Source organism: Cygnus olor, chromosome 6 (assembly GCF_009769625.2).
Source record: "Cygnus olor isolate bCygOlo1 chromosome 6, bCygOlo1.pri.v2, whole genome shotgun sequence".
In the NCBI taxonomy this organism is placed as follows: Eukaryota; Metazoa; Chordata; class Aves; order Anseriformes; family Anatidae; genus Cygnus; species Cygnus olor.
The window spans coordinates 17,336,464-17,351,938 of NC_049174.1; the positions used below are offsets into that span (position 1 = coordinate 17,336,464).

A 15,475-nucleotide genomic window follows, 5' to 3' on the forward strand; every position below is an offset into this window, starting at 1 on the left:
AAGCCTGGTTATCCCAGGAGCTGAGAATTTAGCAGATGCAGCAACACGAGAAGCAGAGAAGTCAAATGTCAAGCAGACTGCCTACAAAAAAAATCTCCTTTGGTTTTGTAAATGACTAAAAATAAATGAAAATTTCACTACGTTCAACACATTTGTTAGTCAAAGCATTTTACTTATTAACAGTTTAGCATAGAAAATGCAGATTTCAAAGAGTTAACAGGGCTCTTTGGTATCAAATTAGAATTTTAGAGGAAAACTCTGTGAACTGGTATGTTTCATGTTCCCAGTGTAGTTTTAATTACTCAGGTTTACAACTATTAAAACAGATTCCTAGCCTCCTCGTGAGGCTAGGAATGACTTACAAAACATTACTGTTCATGGAAAAAGTTTGCAAAGCACAGAATGAGGCATGACAGTCCCATCAAATTCTTTGCCACCAAAAAAATATTGTATCAGGTGCATTCTTCAGATTTTGGGATGAAATGTGTTACTTGAGCTACGCTAAGGGCAGAGAGATATTCAATTAGCATTTTGATTTCAACATTTCCAGATGTTTCAAGACTGTCATTCCAATTGTAAGAGCATCCAAATACTTTTGGGACAGCAAGAGAGGAGAATGCACATATGCCCTAAGAAGAGATACTTAAGAGCACCAGGCTTCAGTATCAGCAGGGGATGAGCAGCTGAGGTGAGGCTTACACACGTCTCAACTCCAACTAATGCTCTCAAAACAGGATGCACTGTACTTCTCTGGGGTCTTTGCACAGAGGTGAATTTCAGTTCCAAGAACTGGTTGCCATAACATTCCCCCAGTGACGACTGGGGAAGAGGAAGGCATCACATCTCAAGACTCCCTGCAAAGCTTCAGTCCCACCAGCAAATTGTTCCAGGCTGTTCAGACATCTTATTAGAGTACCAAACTTTGTTTCAACTCCTACACTCTAATAACTGGGAAACTATTCATCCCATGTCAGAGATGCCTGGATGGATGGGGGGAACAGACATTTTCATCCCCTTTCCCCAAGCAGCTTCACAATGATGAAAGAGTTGTAATGAAATAAATGGCTTACAGTTAGACCTTTAATCCCATTCCTTAAAAACTAAGTCTGACTGTAAAATAGAGAAGACTAGAACTCTTTACATGTTAAATTGTGGAATATGCTAAAGACCAGTTTCACAGTTTCAGACGCCTAGTGTGAAGAGCCAGTTTCGAGCAGTATGGTACGTGACGTGCTTGCCTTGCTAGCCTGCCACTCCTTCAGCATATGCTATCAAGCTACAGCGTTCCTGAGTATCGGGCACAGACACACGAAGGAGACCTCCGGGTCCAGGCATCAGTGCTCCCTCCTGTGTGGGAAATGAAGTTATTAAAATATTTTGCAGGACAATGTTCAACTTGAAGTTAAGTTGTTCCCAGTTCTCGGCACTACCACAGAATTTGGGTGGGGCAAGAACATTTTCAAAAGGCAATGCAGAGAGAAGTTATTTTCAAACTTCTAGCTATAAAACTAGCATACGCTTTCTAAGAATCAAGGCTAGAATTAACACCAAATGTTATTATCCCATAGATTATTTTTCAAGTACTGAAACTACACTGTGAGCCAAAGGAGTAGTAAAACAAGACACTCTCTGCCTCAAATCTCCTGTAAACCAAAATCTACTGAATTCTCACTATGCCAGTAATGTATCCCTCAGCATCTTCTTTCAGCTTCTGTAAATAAAGCTCTGAATCAGCTAACCACCTCTTCCACGCAGTTTGCTGTGTGCTGCTACGTAGGTGAAGGTAGAGCCTGGCCTGGGAACACCTGATCTTCTCGGACAGAGCAATTTCCTGAAATATTAAGTGGAAGTTTACAGACCGTACAGAAACAAAGACTGCTTCTCTGAACTCACCAGATTTGCACAGATCATATTCCTTTCTGTTATATTAAGCACTTTCATATTAAACTCGCATAAAGAGGAGGAAAACTAAAACATCTGTATTTACCAGTTTGGTTCACATGGCATTAAAGGCCTGTTGAAACAGCCAAGAGGCAAGATACCCTCTATTAAAAACCAAAAAAGTTGGCATTAATTTGAATCACTGTATTCCAATATTACAGCTGGAGAGATTAACTTACACATTATTTCCACATAGTTTCCTTCAGCCTCTCCCTAGGTGCAAAAGTGATTAAATTATAATGAGATACCTCAAAACTGTTTTCTCACAAGAATAAACACCAAGAAATCTAGCCTTACATCTGGGCAACAGCCACATCCAACAGCATTATTTACAAGTCCCCAGGATGTTACAAACATCGTATCAGGCGGCAGGAAGGCAGTCAACCCGCTCGGCTCCCCAAGACTGGTGCTGTGCGGGGGGAACTGCTGCTCCCTAAATCCCTGGTGCAATAACCCAAAGAAAACCACCCTGGAAGCTATCCCACAGACTCCAGAAGGGAAGAGGATTATTAACAGTTTGACATCAAGGTGAACAAAAAGAAGCAGGTGATAACTTGCTTCTCTTTTTGTAATGCAAATCAGTCATATTTGAGGCAGCAATGTATTGTTTAAAGAGAAAATGCCGGGAATTTATGCATCTCTACATCCTTACTACAGGAAGTAAGCGTAGGAATATACTTTGATTGACATCATGAAGCTGCAGCCACTTTGGAACCAAAACAGTTAAAAATACACATCTCATACATTAAAGGCAATCAACGAAGGAAGTATGAGAAAGTTGTGAATTAGCTGCCTTCAACCCACCCACACTGAGTACAGATCAATTTCATGTAATCGGCCTGATACTGTAAACTAACAAGGGCCAAGAAAAAATGAAAGCATCAGCAACTCCCTGGCTCTGCTGACAAAGGACCAAGAAGCGTCTCACAGCGCCTTGCCAAATGAAAACCGACTTCCACGCACGTTAAACAGCATGCATTAAATCACGTATCAAATAATTACATCATTTGCTTAAATCCGTCCCAGGCCTCCTTCTTCCAGATATTACAATTCAGATAAATCATGACTGTTCAGTAATTATTGATCGAGCACACGTGTCACCATAAAGACTCAATCTCAGCAGCAATTCCCAAACTCGAGCTTCCCCTGGCAGGAGCTCTATGAGAGGCTGAGCGTGACGTGACTGCAACAGCCATTTAGTATGACATGATGTGCTCCTCAACCCTCCAAGAAAGCTATGAATTGCATGTATCCAAGCGCTTGTCCAACTCTGTTACTGCCCTTGTGCCAACAGCTGTGCATCAGGCCTGCACGGAGCCCGGCACCCTGGCTGCTGGGGGTGGCTCGGTGCCTCCGCGCACACAGTCACGTCTCACACTCACCAACGGGGCCAATGGAGCTCAACAGAATCAAGTTCCCGCCTGCAAATCGTTCCTAAACCAACATTTGGATTTCTCCAGAAAAGTGGGGAGAGTGCCAGCTCAATGACCTCAAAAGACGTATTTGTCAAGTCCTGCCAAGCTAGAGTTGTTTTACTTATTCTTGACGTTCAGCATAAAGGCTCCATTTCAAAGAAGCTCTGCAATTCTTAATTATAGCTTTTAATAGATCTCTAAATTAGCCTCTTCCCTTTGTGCCACTTTGGCCCTGATTCAAGACATGAAGCTTCAAGTACAGGGGCTGTCCTGAAGAGAAGGACAGTGGAGGTACGACACTCAAGAATGCCGTAAGTGCCTTACTGGACTAGGACGATTCTGAGCAATGTTATCTACACCCATACACTTTAACAGTCCTTTAGAAGCTCTTTTAGATGGAGAACCCCTCCTTCCCTGCAGCAGTCTGAACTCCTCCTCCCCTAAGGATGTCTGGCGGGCAGTTTGAAAACCCCTTTGTAAAGTGCCCTGAGGAGCTCGCTGCTTTCTCATCCACAGCACCTCTGATCCATGACAGACATCCTACACGTCTGTCCCACCGGACAGACCTCAATAACCCCTATCTGCTCCAAAAGCGACTCCTTATGCACGCTCCTTCTGCCCACCCGGCCCCTGCAGCCTTTCATTAGGGCTCATCGTCATTCTCTCTTTTCTCTTTCATGTCCAGCGCAAAGCACCGCAGCGTGCTGGCAACAGACTGAGCCGGAGCCTTGAAGCACCGCAACCACTACACAGGAGAGCATCGCTGGCATAAATGCAAGCAGGGCTAGTAGCAAGAGGAAGATGTCAGCGCCTCTTCTGCTGCTTTAGGACTCACAGTCTTCAAGGCACCCACACACAAAAAAAAAAAGAAAAAAGAAAAAGAGATGACAATATTTGCAACAGTATCTCCCAGCCTCTTCCTCGCCTCTGGGAAACACTGCAGACTCCCTGCTTCAAAATCTGAATGTATTTATCCCTGTCTCATCATCATACCCTCACAGTCTTCCTCATTTCTTTTTCAAGACTTTTTCAGTGAACAAACTCTACCATCTCCAGAATTTCTCCAATATGGCATTCAAATGCAAAAAAATATACATATGCAGTTGCACAAAACCTCTCAGAAAGTTCTTGGTAGGGATGCAAGCATTACGTCGGTTCCAATTTCATTACACAACAGCTAGGAAGGAAGACAGGAACGAAGCTTTCATTCATTCTTGTGCAGCTCGGAGGAACCTACAGAAAGAAACCAGGTTAGTGCCTTGGGACAGCGCGAGAGGAGGGTGTCCTGAGTGCAACAAGGAGGCAGACAGAGAAAAACCTGTTTTCTCCCCAAAGTCAGACTTCTGGGACCTCTCCTGAGCCGAACAGTTAGGCTCCCAAAGAGCAATCATACCCGACGCACCTCACAACTGATGAAACCTCACTTGCAAATCAAATTAGACAACATCAAAATAAGCATTCCTCTTCGTTTACTAATTTTGTTGTCGTATTTCTAGAGCAATACACTTTCCTGCCATGGGAAAAAAGAAGATATCACGTTAGCAGAAAACACGTAATAATAAAATCCTGATTAGAGGAAGAATGCTTAGTCTTAATGGAGCCAGAAACAACTGCAGAAGGATATGATTTTATAAGCTGTAATTATTTTTTAAGAAGCAATATAACTAACTCAAAGTGAAATACGTACTGGACTACGATAATTATGAAATAAAGTCATTTTTCCTCTGCCCTAAGAAAAGGCTAGACAGGCAATCCACTCAAAGGATTGGTTCAAATCAAGTCATAAAACATGTGCCCGAGCACAGACTGCCAAGAGCAGCCTAGGAGATTCGTTTATTGAAACTGAATAAGAGTTAAAGGGAATCCTTTTAGTTTGATTACACCCACACACACAAAAAAAGCACACGTGCATGTCCCCAGCCTGAAGTACGCTGTAAGATAAAATCAAGTAGCTTAACAAATTTGGTATTTTCAAAACCATCTCTTGACTACAAGCACCTCTGTAGCAGGCTTAAATAAGCTGTGCTGCAGACAATTTATTATTAAGAAAAAATTACTATTCTTTCACCATACATAGACAGAAGCTGATAACATTTACATATGCACATTCTGATACACAAAATGCATACTCAGTTTAAATCTTACATCCTTTATGTGCAGGAACAATTTAAGAGGTCAGTTTTCATTCCCTATGTTTGTTCTAAGCTAAGTTGCAGCTCATCTTAATACATAAAACATGCACATAGGAGATTTACTTCTGCTCTGGCATATCACACTGGAGGTAGACTCGCTGTGAATGTAAAATATCTAAAGGCAGAAGGGCATCTGTTTTTCAAACTGTATTCATTTCCCTTAGTACTAAAACCAGCCTAGGACCTTTGGACATAACTCAACTGCAGTAAACAGAAGTAATTTTCCAGAGATCAAATGACAAGCAAGGATATTATTTTCTCTTTTTGATCGCTGATCTAAAACTAATGGGGGAGAGAGAGGGCGGAAGAAGGGGACTAAGCATATTGAGCAATTTAGTGATCAATTAAACAACTTTTCAACAATCTCTTCTAGATGATTTGAGCTGTCAGCTTCTCCGAACTCCTAGAGTTAGAGACATTAATATTCTGGACCACTTGAAAGCTGGCATTCTAATTCTTCTTATAGTATAAACACTCATTTCCTATCCTGTTACAGTGTGATTGATGCTAAGCTACTCTAAACAAATTCTCTACCATATTATGCAATTAATATTTGCTACAGTTCAGAAATCGATTATTTAAAATGTGGCACAACATGCCTGCAATTCACAAAGCTATGAAAATATTTATTATTCCTGGAGACACAGCATCAACACAGCATTTCCACCCATACATAATAGAAAGTGTTCACAATATGGAGATAAGGCACTATTAGAAAAACTTCTGTTAAGCTGTATTTTTCCTCCCAGACACATCATTTTTCTTCCTCGAAAATATCTGTGGGACGTATATATCTTCTCAGTAGCAGAATGAAATATTCTCTGTGTCTGTGCAATGTCCCATTGTGGTGGGTATTGGGCAAGATCCCAGATGACTTAATTTTTCTAGAAAAATTTTCCAATATGAAAAAATTGAGCAATTTTGCCTTTACTTAGTTTCAGTCTGGGACTGATACATAATACAGATGAGCTAAGAAGGCCATGACCCACTGGCAAAGGTATTTATTATTTTCAAGGTAGATAACTGCTTCTGACACTGATTTGCTTTTAGAAAAGCAAAGGCAAAGTCGTAATTTTGTTTTAAAAAATGATCCAGTGGACAGGCCCACAACAAAGATTTGTACCGTACCTTAAGTCCTAGTAAGTAGCTGCACATCCAGCAGAAGTAGAAGATCAATAGAGTAAGCAAGAACCATTTCTGCTCTGCAAAAATAGTGAAGCATTGCCAGCATTTCTGTATTAGCTACCTACATATTTCTTCACCTAGGAAAAGGAGCATCACTTAACCCATGACTGTCAAGTAAAAGATGAGGTGTTATTGTCCTAGGCCTATTACGTTTTAGGAAGGTCCAGATGTACACGAACACCTCTGATATCCTCAGAGCCCCACTTTAGTAGCACAGTTGTTTCATTTGTTTGTCTGAGGGCATGCAACTGCCCCAAACGGGAGGCAAGAGTCTGCCCAGGAACAATGCAAGAACAGCTTGGAAAGACGGGACAGGAAAGAGGCAGGTGCTGCAGAACTTCATCTTCTTGTTTCGAGCTTTTCAAACACATTTTTCTTACACTGTCACTGTACAGATGCCTACGTGCAATACAGTTTTTGAGTTGGTATTTGTAAGTCCAGCAGAAAGTAAGTATCAGCAACCTGTCGCTCTAGAGTACTCAAAAGGCCGCAGAGCAAACAAATACAGCTGAATCAACACCTACTCACGTTTGTAATTACCCTTGTGTTTCACAATATAAATGAATAAACTATACTAAGATGAAGGGATGCAAGACACGGACTCCTGATGGCTCTTGAACAGGAGACATTTATTCCCTTTTTCACTACTACATATACTTTCCCCGTAGCCCCACGCACCCGAATCTGTCATACAATTGGTTAGAGACCCTCAGACACATGCCTCGAGCAAGCCAGAAATTGGCCACTGCCCAAAGCTCATCTTTAACACTGTAGCCAATTTACTTTATCTCCACCTTGCTCAAGGTTTTGGTTCTACCGCTGTTTTCCTCATTATCTCTAATTCAGGGATGTGTGAAACAGCACAAAGCTCCCTGCGAATTCCTTTCCCACACTAAGATGGTGCCAGTAAATGGCACAAAGCAAAGCAATGCTGACGCCCGAATCCCCATGCCCTGAGGAACCAGGGTTCTGGCCCTCAGAACGTGAGCATGACCTGTGCTAGCATCTATGAATTAACAAATTCCAGTCCAAGAGCCTAGCACAAGTTTCAAGGATACCTGTGGGTCCCTCTGCACGCACAGATTCAAGGTCCTCTGCCTTTCCTCTAATGTATTGGTCCCAAACAAGTCTGCTCTAGAGTCTGTAAATTCATATCAGAAATCCAACTTGGGCTTCCATGTTAGAGCCTCCACCAAGTGGGAGACAACTCAGTTCCTGGGACAAATGCCAACTTCTTCCTCTACAGGGTGGCAGAGATAAGTATGCTGCTTCCTTGCAGTATTTATACTTTGTGAGTCTGCGTAGCAGAAAGAAATCAGCAAGAGTGATAAATGAGTAAGGAGAAATCTGGCCAACGCACCGATTCTCAGCGCGCAAGACACTAAGTGGATTTTGAACACCTTACCAAGGAATAATCTGAGCTGCATGGTTTTTCCTTGAGAGCATGTCTGGCTAATGCACTCAGCAGCGATGCACATCACTTGTTTTACGACCAGGCTTACAGCCAGTTTATTCGGCCCAGCTGTGAACCACCAGAGCACCAGCGAGCGCAGAGGCATCCTTATGCCTCTCGGCTTCCCAAAGCAACGCGGCACATGCCCCGGGGAGTGAGGCACCGCACTGAGCTCTCCTACAGGAGGCTGGGTTGCAATGGCCAAATGGATAAATACGATGTATTTCTGAACCACTGGAAAGGACGTACTTAAAAAGTTACTGCATCAAGGTGAAAGCGCCCGGCAGCACAGCCAGGAGCCACGGGCGGTAACGGAGCGCAGCCCGACGTGAGCGCGCGGCCATGCCCCCGAGCGATCCGGCAGGGTGGCCGCGGTGGCCGCCCGCTGCCCGGGGCGCAGAGACGGGGGAATTTCGGGTCTAGCCGCGGCCACCCCGCCCCCGGCGCCCGGCCGGAGCTCCCCGGCACCCCGCGGAGCGAGGCGCGGCCGCGGCCCCGGCCCTCCCGTCCCGCTGCCCGAGGTCACCCGGGCTGCCCCGCCTGCCCCGCCGCAACCGCGGCTCCCGGGGGACAGGAGCCGGCGGCCGCTGCCCGCCCGCCCCGGCCCGCCCCTCACCGGCCAGCTGGTTCATGAAGACCTCCGCCACCAGCGACATGGCGCGGCCGCGCTGCGAAGGGCGAGCGGGCCCCGGCAGGCGGAGGGCACGGGCAGGAACTGGGGCCGCGCCGCGGGGCCGACTGCATCCGGGGCCTGCTCCGCCCCGGGCCCGCCTCCCGCCCGGGGCGGGGCCCGCGACCGAGCTCGCTGCCCGGGCGGTCTTGCTGGGCAGTTGCCCGCCGCGGGCGGGGCTTGGGCGGTGTGGGCCGGGAGGAGGCCGCGGCCTGCGCCCTGCCGGCTGGGGGGGTAGAAGGGAAAGTGCCTCGGGGCGCTTCTGGGCCGCAGAGCCTGTGGGAAGTGCGGACGTGCTGTGTAAGAGCGCGCGTACCGATAAACAAGTGCAGAGAGAATTTACATGTGGTGTAACGCCAGCACGGGGACCTGTAGCGTACCTGCAGTGTAACGTCAGAGACTCGCTAGCCGTCTTCACATGATACTTCGTGGAGCTACACGCGCAGCAATAAAACTAAAATACAAACCTTTCAAGATGTGGAAATGCACTAAATCAAACAACCTTAATTCTGTCGCTTGAGTTCCTGTTCTGTAGGGGACCAAAAAAACACGCAGCTCAGATCTTCCATAGGTGCTCTGGGCCATAAACCACAAATGACACGTTCCCACCAATTCATACGATGGTTGCACAGCCTCTGGTTTCTCTGCAAACCTGTGATAGCCACACAGAATTTCATGCTTCATAGAAGGCAGGCACAAAATGGTGGAGGACATCATTGTGTATTGATACGCATTTTCAGTTATACAAATACCAACAAAAGAAGCTCTACTTGTCTCACTGTGACTCAACTGCCTTTTCTGAGTATTGTCATTGTACATCATTGAAATAGAACTTTTCCTTAAAGTGTTTAGTGGGTAGAGGATAGAAACTTAGAAAGACATACGAGCAAAGTGGTGTTTTGGGACTTATGTCTTGATCTCCTTAGTTAATCCAGTCTGAGTAAAAATTTCTTCAAATTCGCATCCAATTGAAATGTTATCTGAGACACAACTGCATACTTAGCCGCGGTGTAATAATTCTCTTCACTTGGAAATATAATCACAAGGGGAGTGAAAACACAACTGCAATCTGTCAAATGGTAGCAAGAAATGCTGGCCAATATCATGATAGATGAGAATATTTATCCTAATTCTGAGTATTGTGATGGACTCTTGGGTTGACTATTGCCCACATCTCTATCCAGTAAACAGTAGTAAAGCGTATGCTTGGGGAGCAATGACATTTGTTGTTTAACTCATGGCAGATGCCAAATCCTTCAGCAGTGTAAACATGGCTTAATTCTGAAATATTGCAGACACTTCAGATTTGTACTAGTAGAAAAATACATGGAAGGATAATTGCAGATGCTTTGCAGCTCTTTGTGATATATTATGTGTACACAGCTTTGATTATGATCCTGTGGAGAGGAGTGAGGGCAAGGGTACACTGGACCGGTAGAACAACATCAAAGGACCTTTAAACATGCCCTGGATCAGACAAGTCCCCAGTCACAGGCACTCTCTACTATTGATGGAAAGTCAGCTTAGCTAGCTTGCTTCACATGACATGTAGAGGCAACATCTAAGGAGCTGAAAGGTGTGAGTTCAGGCTATTCCACATTTTTTGGATGAAAGGATCACAGTGTTTTTCATTTTTAAATTCAGTGTAGAAAGAGCTACTGGGAATGCTGTAACCAGCCCTACGATCTGCCAAGAAAGGCAACGCAATCCATCTTCAGTTCCTCTGGCACTCAAGCTTTATGGAGCTACAACACACATGAGGATTTAATCCCAATAGTTCTCTGGAGATAACGGAAATGACTAAATATGGTTTAGAGCCTGAAAGTAGAAAAAAGGTTAACCTCTAACTGCCTGAACATGCCACACTAATTGCAAGTTAGAATTCTTCCCTGAAATGAACAAGAACAAAGATGTTAGATATGGCTGTACATCCCTGGAGTGTGTATCAGTTGGACCGTTAATTTTTTGACCTTTAAAACAAATGAGCAAAGAGAAGAGGCAACGTGAGCATAAAACAATCTGAATTTGACGGAAGGCTGTTCCAGCAATCACAAGTGCTTTCTTTATGGATCATACCAAATATGTTCTTTTCAACGTACTGGATGAAAATGCTTCCTGAAGTGTCCTGTGGACATTAAGTTATAACTAAAGGAACTCAATTAAGGGTATAGCTGCCTTTTCTTCATCCCAAGTTAAGATTCCATATGCAAGACAAACTTTGCATTTTGAGATGTACATCTTGCCTTTAAGGCACCATTAATTTCTTAGTCTTAATTGGATATAAGTCTTTCTTAGTCTTTGGATATAAAGACTATCCAAAGTTTAGAAAAATGCTGTAACATTAAATCATGAATCCAATATGCAGGTTGCAGAGAAGGTAATGGAGATGTGAAAGACTTAGTTATACTTTAAGAATATCTCATTTTATCAAATAGACTTACTGTACTGGAAAGGACAGATAACACAATGATGTGTTTCAGTCTAGGTAGGGTAAGATTTTAAGTCTTGTTTGCTGGTACATACCAGAAGACATCTGTGAAACGAATACAGGACGGTATTAATGTTTGCAAAGTACTTGAAATTCCCTGACAATTAGTATTTAATTACTCAACATTGTTACTAAAAATAAATTCCACTTCACATGGGAGTGGAAGAGTGCTATTAGAGCAGTAACAAAAGCAGAAGAAAATATACTGGGACATGGACTGAAGCAAATATACAGGGACAACGGACTGAAGATTGAAATCAATGATATGAAAGAGGACTGATTATTTTAAAATGTTGATGAAAGCCACATTTCCAGTTAAAGTTGTAAATTGAATAGCACCAAAATTACAGAAACTGAGCAGCCTTGAGAAGTTGAATGGCTTGTATTAAGAAATTACAACAGTCTAAATTAAGCTTAAATTAAGTACTATCAGTACTGAGAAGGCCAAAAACAAGATGGTGCAAAAGTTGCCCTGGTAAGGCTGAGTGTGAATGAGGTATGAGCTAGGCCAAATGCAAGTTAGCACCTAACCAGAAAGGAAGGTTTCTCTGTAGGGCTCAGTTTGGTACAAACAGCTCATCTCCAGAAATGGAGATGGATTATGCAAACTAACTCAGAGAAGAGAATTACAGAAAGAATCCAGCAGGTATAGACAAATATATATCAAGAAAAATACACCAACAAATCCAAACAAGTAGCCAAAATAGGAAGAAAACTGCTGTGAATGGAGCATGCTCCATGCCTTCAAAGTGTGGCAGGACAGAAGTGTTCAGGCTTCCTTCCCTGGGACTGAAGATCGGGGTGGTGTTTCTTGTTCCTGTATTAACTGTCCCCCTCCCTGCTCCCACTGAAAGGACCGTGAATGCAGAGTATTATAGGAAATGCACCAGGGAGATATCTAGTGATGATAGGTGTTAGAAATGAAGCTGATTCCATCACCACATTTACCTCTCTATTCAACACGCCTCTCTCCTCCCCCTTGCCCTTTGAGGAAGGGAATCGCTCCTGCTGAGCCTGGCTTCCTGCAGGGCCTGCATGCAAATTGTTTCTTCAGCTGGCCACAGGATTCGCAAGCTTCTTTCTGGTAATTCTTACTTCATACCATGGAAAGCTTCCCAGCTTTCACAGATTTTAAAGGCATAACAGCAGATCCCAAGGAGCTAGTCCCTCTCATTTCGATACTGAGAGAAGAATGCATTTTAAGATAGAATTTCAAGGGAAAGCAAAAGGCAGAATTAGACTATCCATGGGGCTTTTTATTCCAGAGGCTCAAATGGAGCAGCTGTAGCAGAACCATTACCCCGTACTAAGGGTCTCACCTTACATAGGCATGCCCAGAAGATGAAGCACAGTTTTCTCATAGCTCACCTCTCCACATGGGCTGCCTTTACCAGGTAAATTGTTAATTGCTAGGGTTGAACTGTCCACCAGGGAAGCAGGACTAGGTCATATATATGTATATATATGCTCAATTTAAAATTGATTAAATTTGAATAAAGATTAATCTACTACCTAGGAAATCCCAAGACTGTTCTTGTTAGTTTCTTTAATATTATTTGGGCAATTTGTAACATACATATTTAATTTGCATCACTTTTCTGTTCCATGTTAATATTTAATAAAATGCACAGCACCGCTATCAATAGCACATACCAATAGCTGCAGTTGTAAATATCAGCTTTGCAGATGGCATTGAGTTTTTCGGAATATTTTTACAGGAGGAATTGGGAGATAACAATGAAAGACTTTGGTCTTTTGCTTTAAGCTGTTTAGATTTTAACACATCCGCTATTGCTGGCCATACAACTTAAAGTGTAGCTGGCAGCTGCATGATGGGACATAAGATTGAGCAAATCCCCAGAGAGGGCAGGAGTTTGAGTTTTTCCAGACTTGAGTTCTGCTCAGTTTCACGTGTGTGGTTCCCAAGTTCACGAAACACATCATAGGGTAAGTCCAATTGAACATGGACACAATGGTATTGTGTGCCAAACACCAACAGCAAGCATTCCTCTTCAGAGCACCGTAGAGGTGGTGGTGGATACTGCAGAGCTGTTCTGTGCTGCTGAGCGACCTTTCTTCATCCGAAGACAACCGCCTCAGGCCACATGCTGCTTGACAGACCCCTTCAGAGCACTTTCTCAGCACACAACTGGGGAGCTCTGCCCAAACTGCTGCTCTCCATTTCCATGGAGCAGGTTTCTAACAACTCAGGCCTTTCCAAAACACAGGAGTACTGACAGTCGTAGATTCAATTAAGAATGGTTCTTTCTGAAAGAGAATTGTGCAGAAATTTCACTGTTGAGTGAAATCTCTGAAACAGACTGCTTGTGTGGTATGGCTGGTGTTTGAGAATAGGCCAAGTGGTAGTGAGGGATTCGTCTCATTTAGAGGCAGCAAACAAACCAGCACTGAAATGCCTTCTCCTCGCCTGGCCTGCTGCCAGGCTGCCCCTCTGGTGTAACTTAGGGCATCCTGCGGGCTGCTCTGAATTATGCTGCCTGTCAGTGTCTTTAAAAAGCTATTATGGCTGCTGGGAATCTCTGCAATGAAGGAAGACTCAAGCATGTCCTCCCCGCCAACACATCCAGTGCCAGGCAGCAGCAGGAGGGTGTTTCTAGCACAACTTCATGCCAGAGGTTCTCCATGCGCTAAGCAGCCTGGCAGAGCATACAGAGAAACAGAAACAGATGGATCCAGACTAACGTGATCAAATAGATCTCACAGGGTATTCGGTATACTTTTAATGCAAGTATCTGCCTGTCAATTGTTTCGCACAATCCACTGTTTTTCAGTATGAGGAGTGGTGCCAAAATCACCCAAGTACAAGTCAAATTCCAAGTTTTTCAGTCACACAAAGTCCTGAGAGCTTACTCACAGGGGTAAAGGAGGTATTGCTCTATGTGGGAGCCCAAAGGCAAACCTGAGGCCTAACTTTGGTCTCCACATCTCCTGTGTATTTGCTTGGGAAGCTGACATGCATGTCTTGTAGTAGCATTCATGACTAAGCAGGGAATAAAGGTGTTCCTGTGAAAGTTCACGTGTATTTTAGAATAGACTTCACATTATGAATATTAGCTGCATGTTGGTCACAGTATTCACTTATTTTTATCACCAGGCAAATATAAATTTTGGTCTAATAGTTGTGCAAATAGAATAAGGTACAACTTCTAGGAACATAATTCTATAAAAATTCAGTAGTCAGAGTATTAACACTAACCACTTTGCACTTATGGAAGACACCACATACTTAATTGACAAATCAATTAATGCTGATGCATTTCCAGCAACCCACATGAGGACAGAAAGTTTTCATAGAGTTTTAAGAGGTACAAAAATAGCATTTCTGAAAGCAAACAGGGGATCTCAAACTGCGTATGAAAGCCATTAGATGAATCATTTTCTCCTCCCTTTCTCACCTCCTTTCTTGCCTTCTTTTATTCAGCAGGGTCAGATTTTCAGGGGTGCCAAGTCTATTTTAGCACATCTGTCATCCTCACAGCTGCACTGAGCAAGCATCAAAGCAGTTGTGCAGAAATCCTCGCTTCACTTTTTTTCTTACTGGAGGCATCATCAGCCCCCAGGCTTCTGCACATTGCTGTCATTCACAGCAGCTGCTGAGGAAATTTTCCCTGTGCTGAGAAACAGATAGATCTTGAAGTTAGGTCTTGATCTTCCCAGCTTTACCTGAGCCTCCATTTGGGGGCTGCCCGCAGGTGGTGTCAGGGCACAGCAAGGGTTAGCAGGGCAGAGCCTCTACAGCAGGCCCAGCCCAGGGCATCAGTCACTTCCATGGGGACAGGGACATCAACCCATAGTTGAGGGCACAGCCAAGCATGATCTCTACCTAGGTAAATGCATGAGCTCTACCTAGGTAAAGAGGGATGTTGTCCTTGTCTGAGCTTTAAATAGGTGTCCTGGGCCATTGGGCAGGGTGTGGTGAGGGCCCCAGGTGGGGCTTGTCGGGCCCATCAGTGTACACAGGGCCCTGGTAGGGCCTCAGCTGCACATGGAGCACATTTCTCCATGCAAGTGGTGGATTCAGAGCAATAGTTCCACATAGTTGGTGTTATATGGGACCAGGTTTGGACTCTTAAACAAGAACTCCCCTCAGAGGGGTCTGCAAGCAGGAGC

At 44.0% G+C, this 15,475-nt stretch overlaps 1 protein-coding gene across 2 annotated transcripts in view; it reads right to left on the reverse strand.

The window, feature by feature from the left end:
• Positions 1–8,957, reverse strand: part of MTX2 (metaxin 2) — a 33,039-nt gene extending 24,082 nt beyond the window's left edge. The window contains exon 1 of one of the 2 annotated variants that reach the window (XM_040561987.1): positions 8,803–8,957. In XM_040561987.1, the coding sequence (XP_040417921.1) occupies positions 8,803–8,842 (40 nt within the window). In that variant the 5' untranslated portion in view covers positions 8,843–8,957. The remainder of the gene's footprint in view (positions 1–8,802) is intronic. The other variant, XM_040561989.1, reaches the window with a different exon arrangement.
• Positions 8,958–15,475: the final 6,518 nt, after the last annotated feature.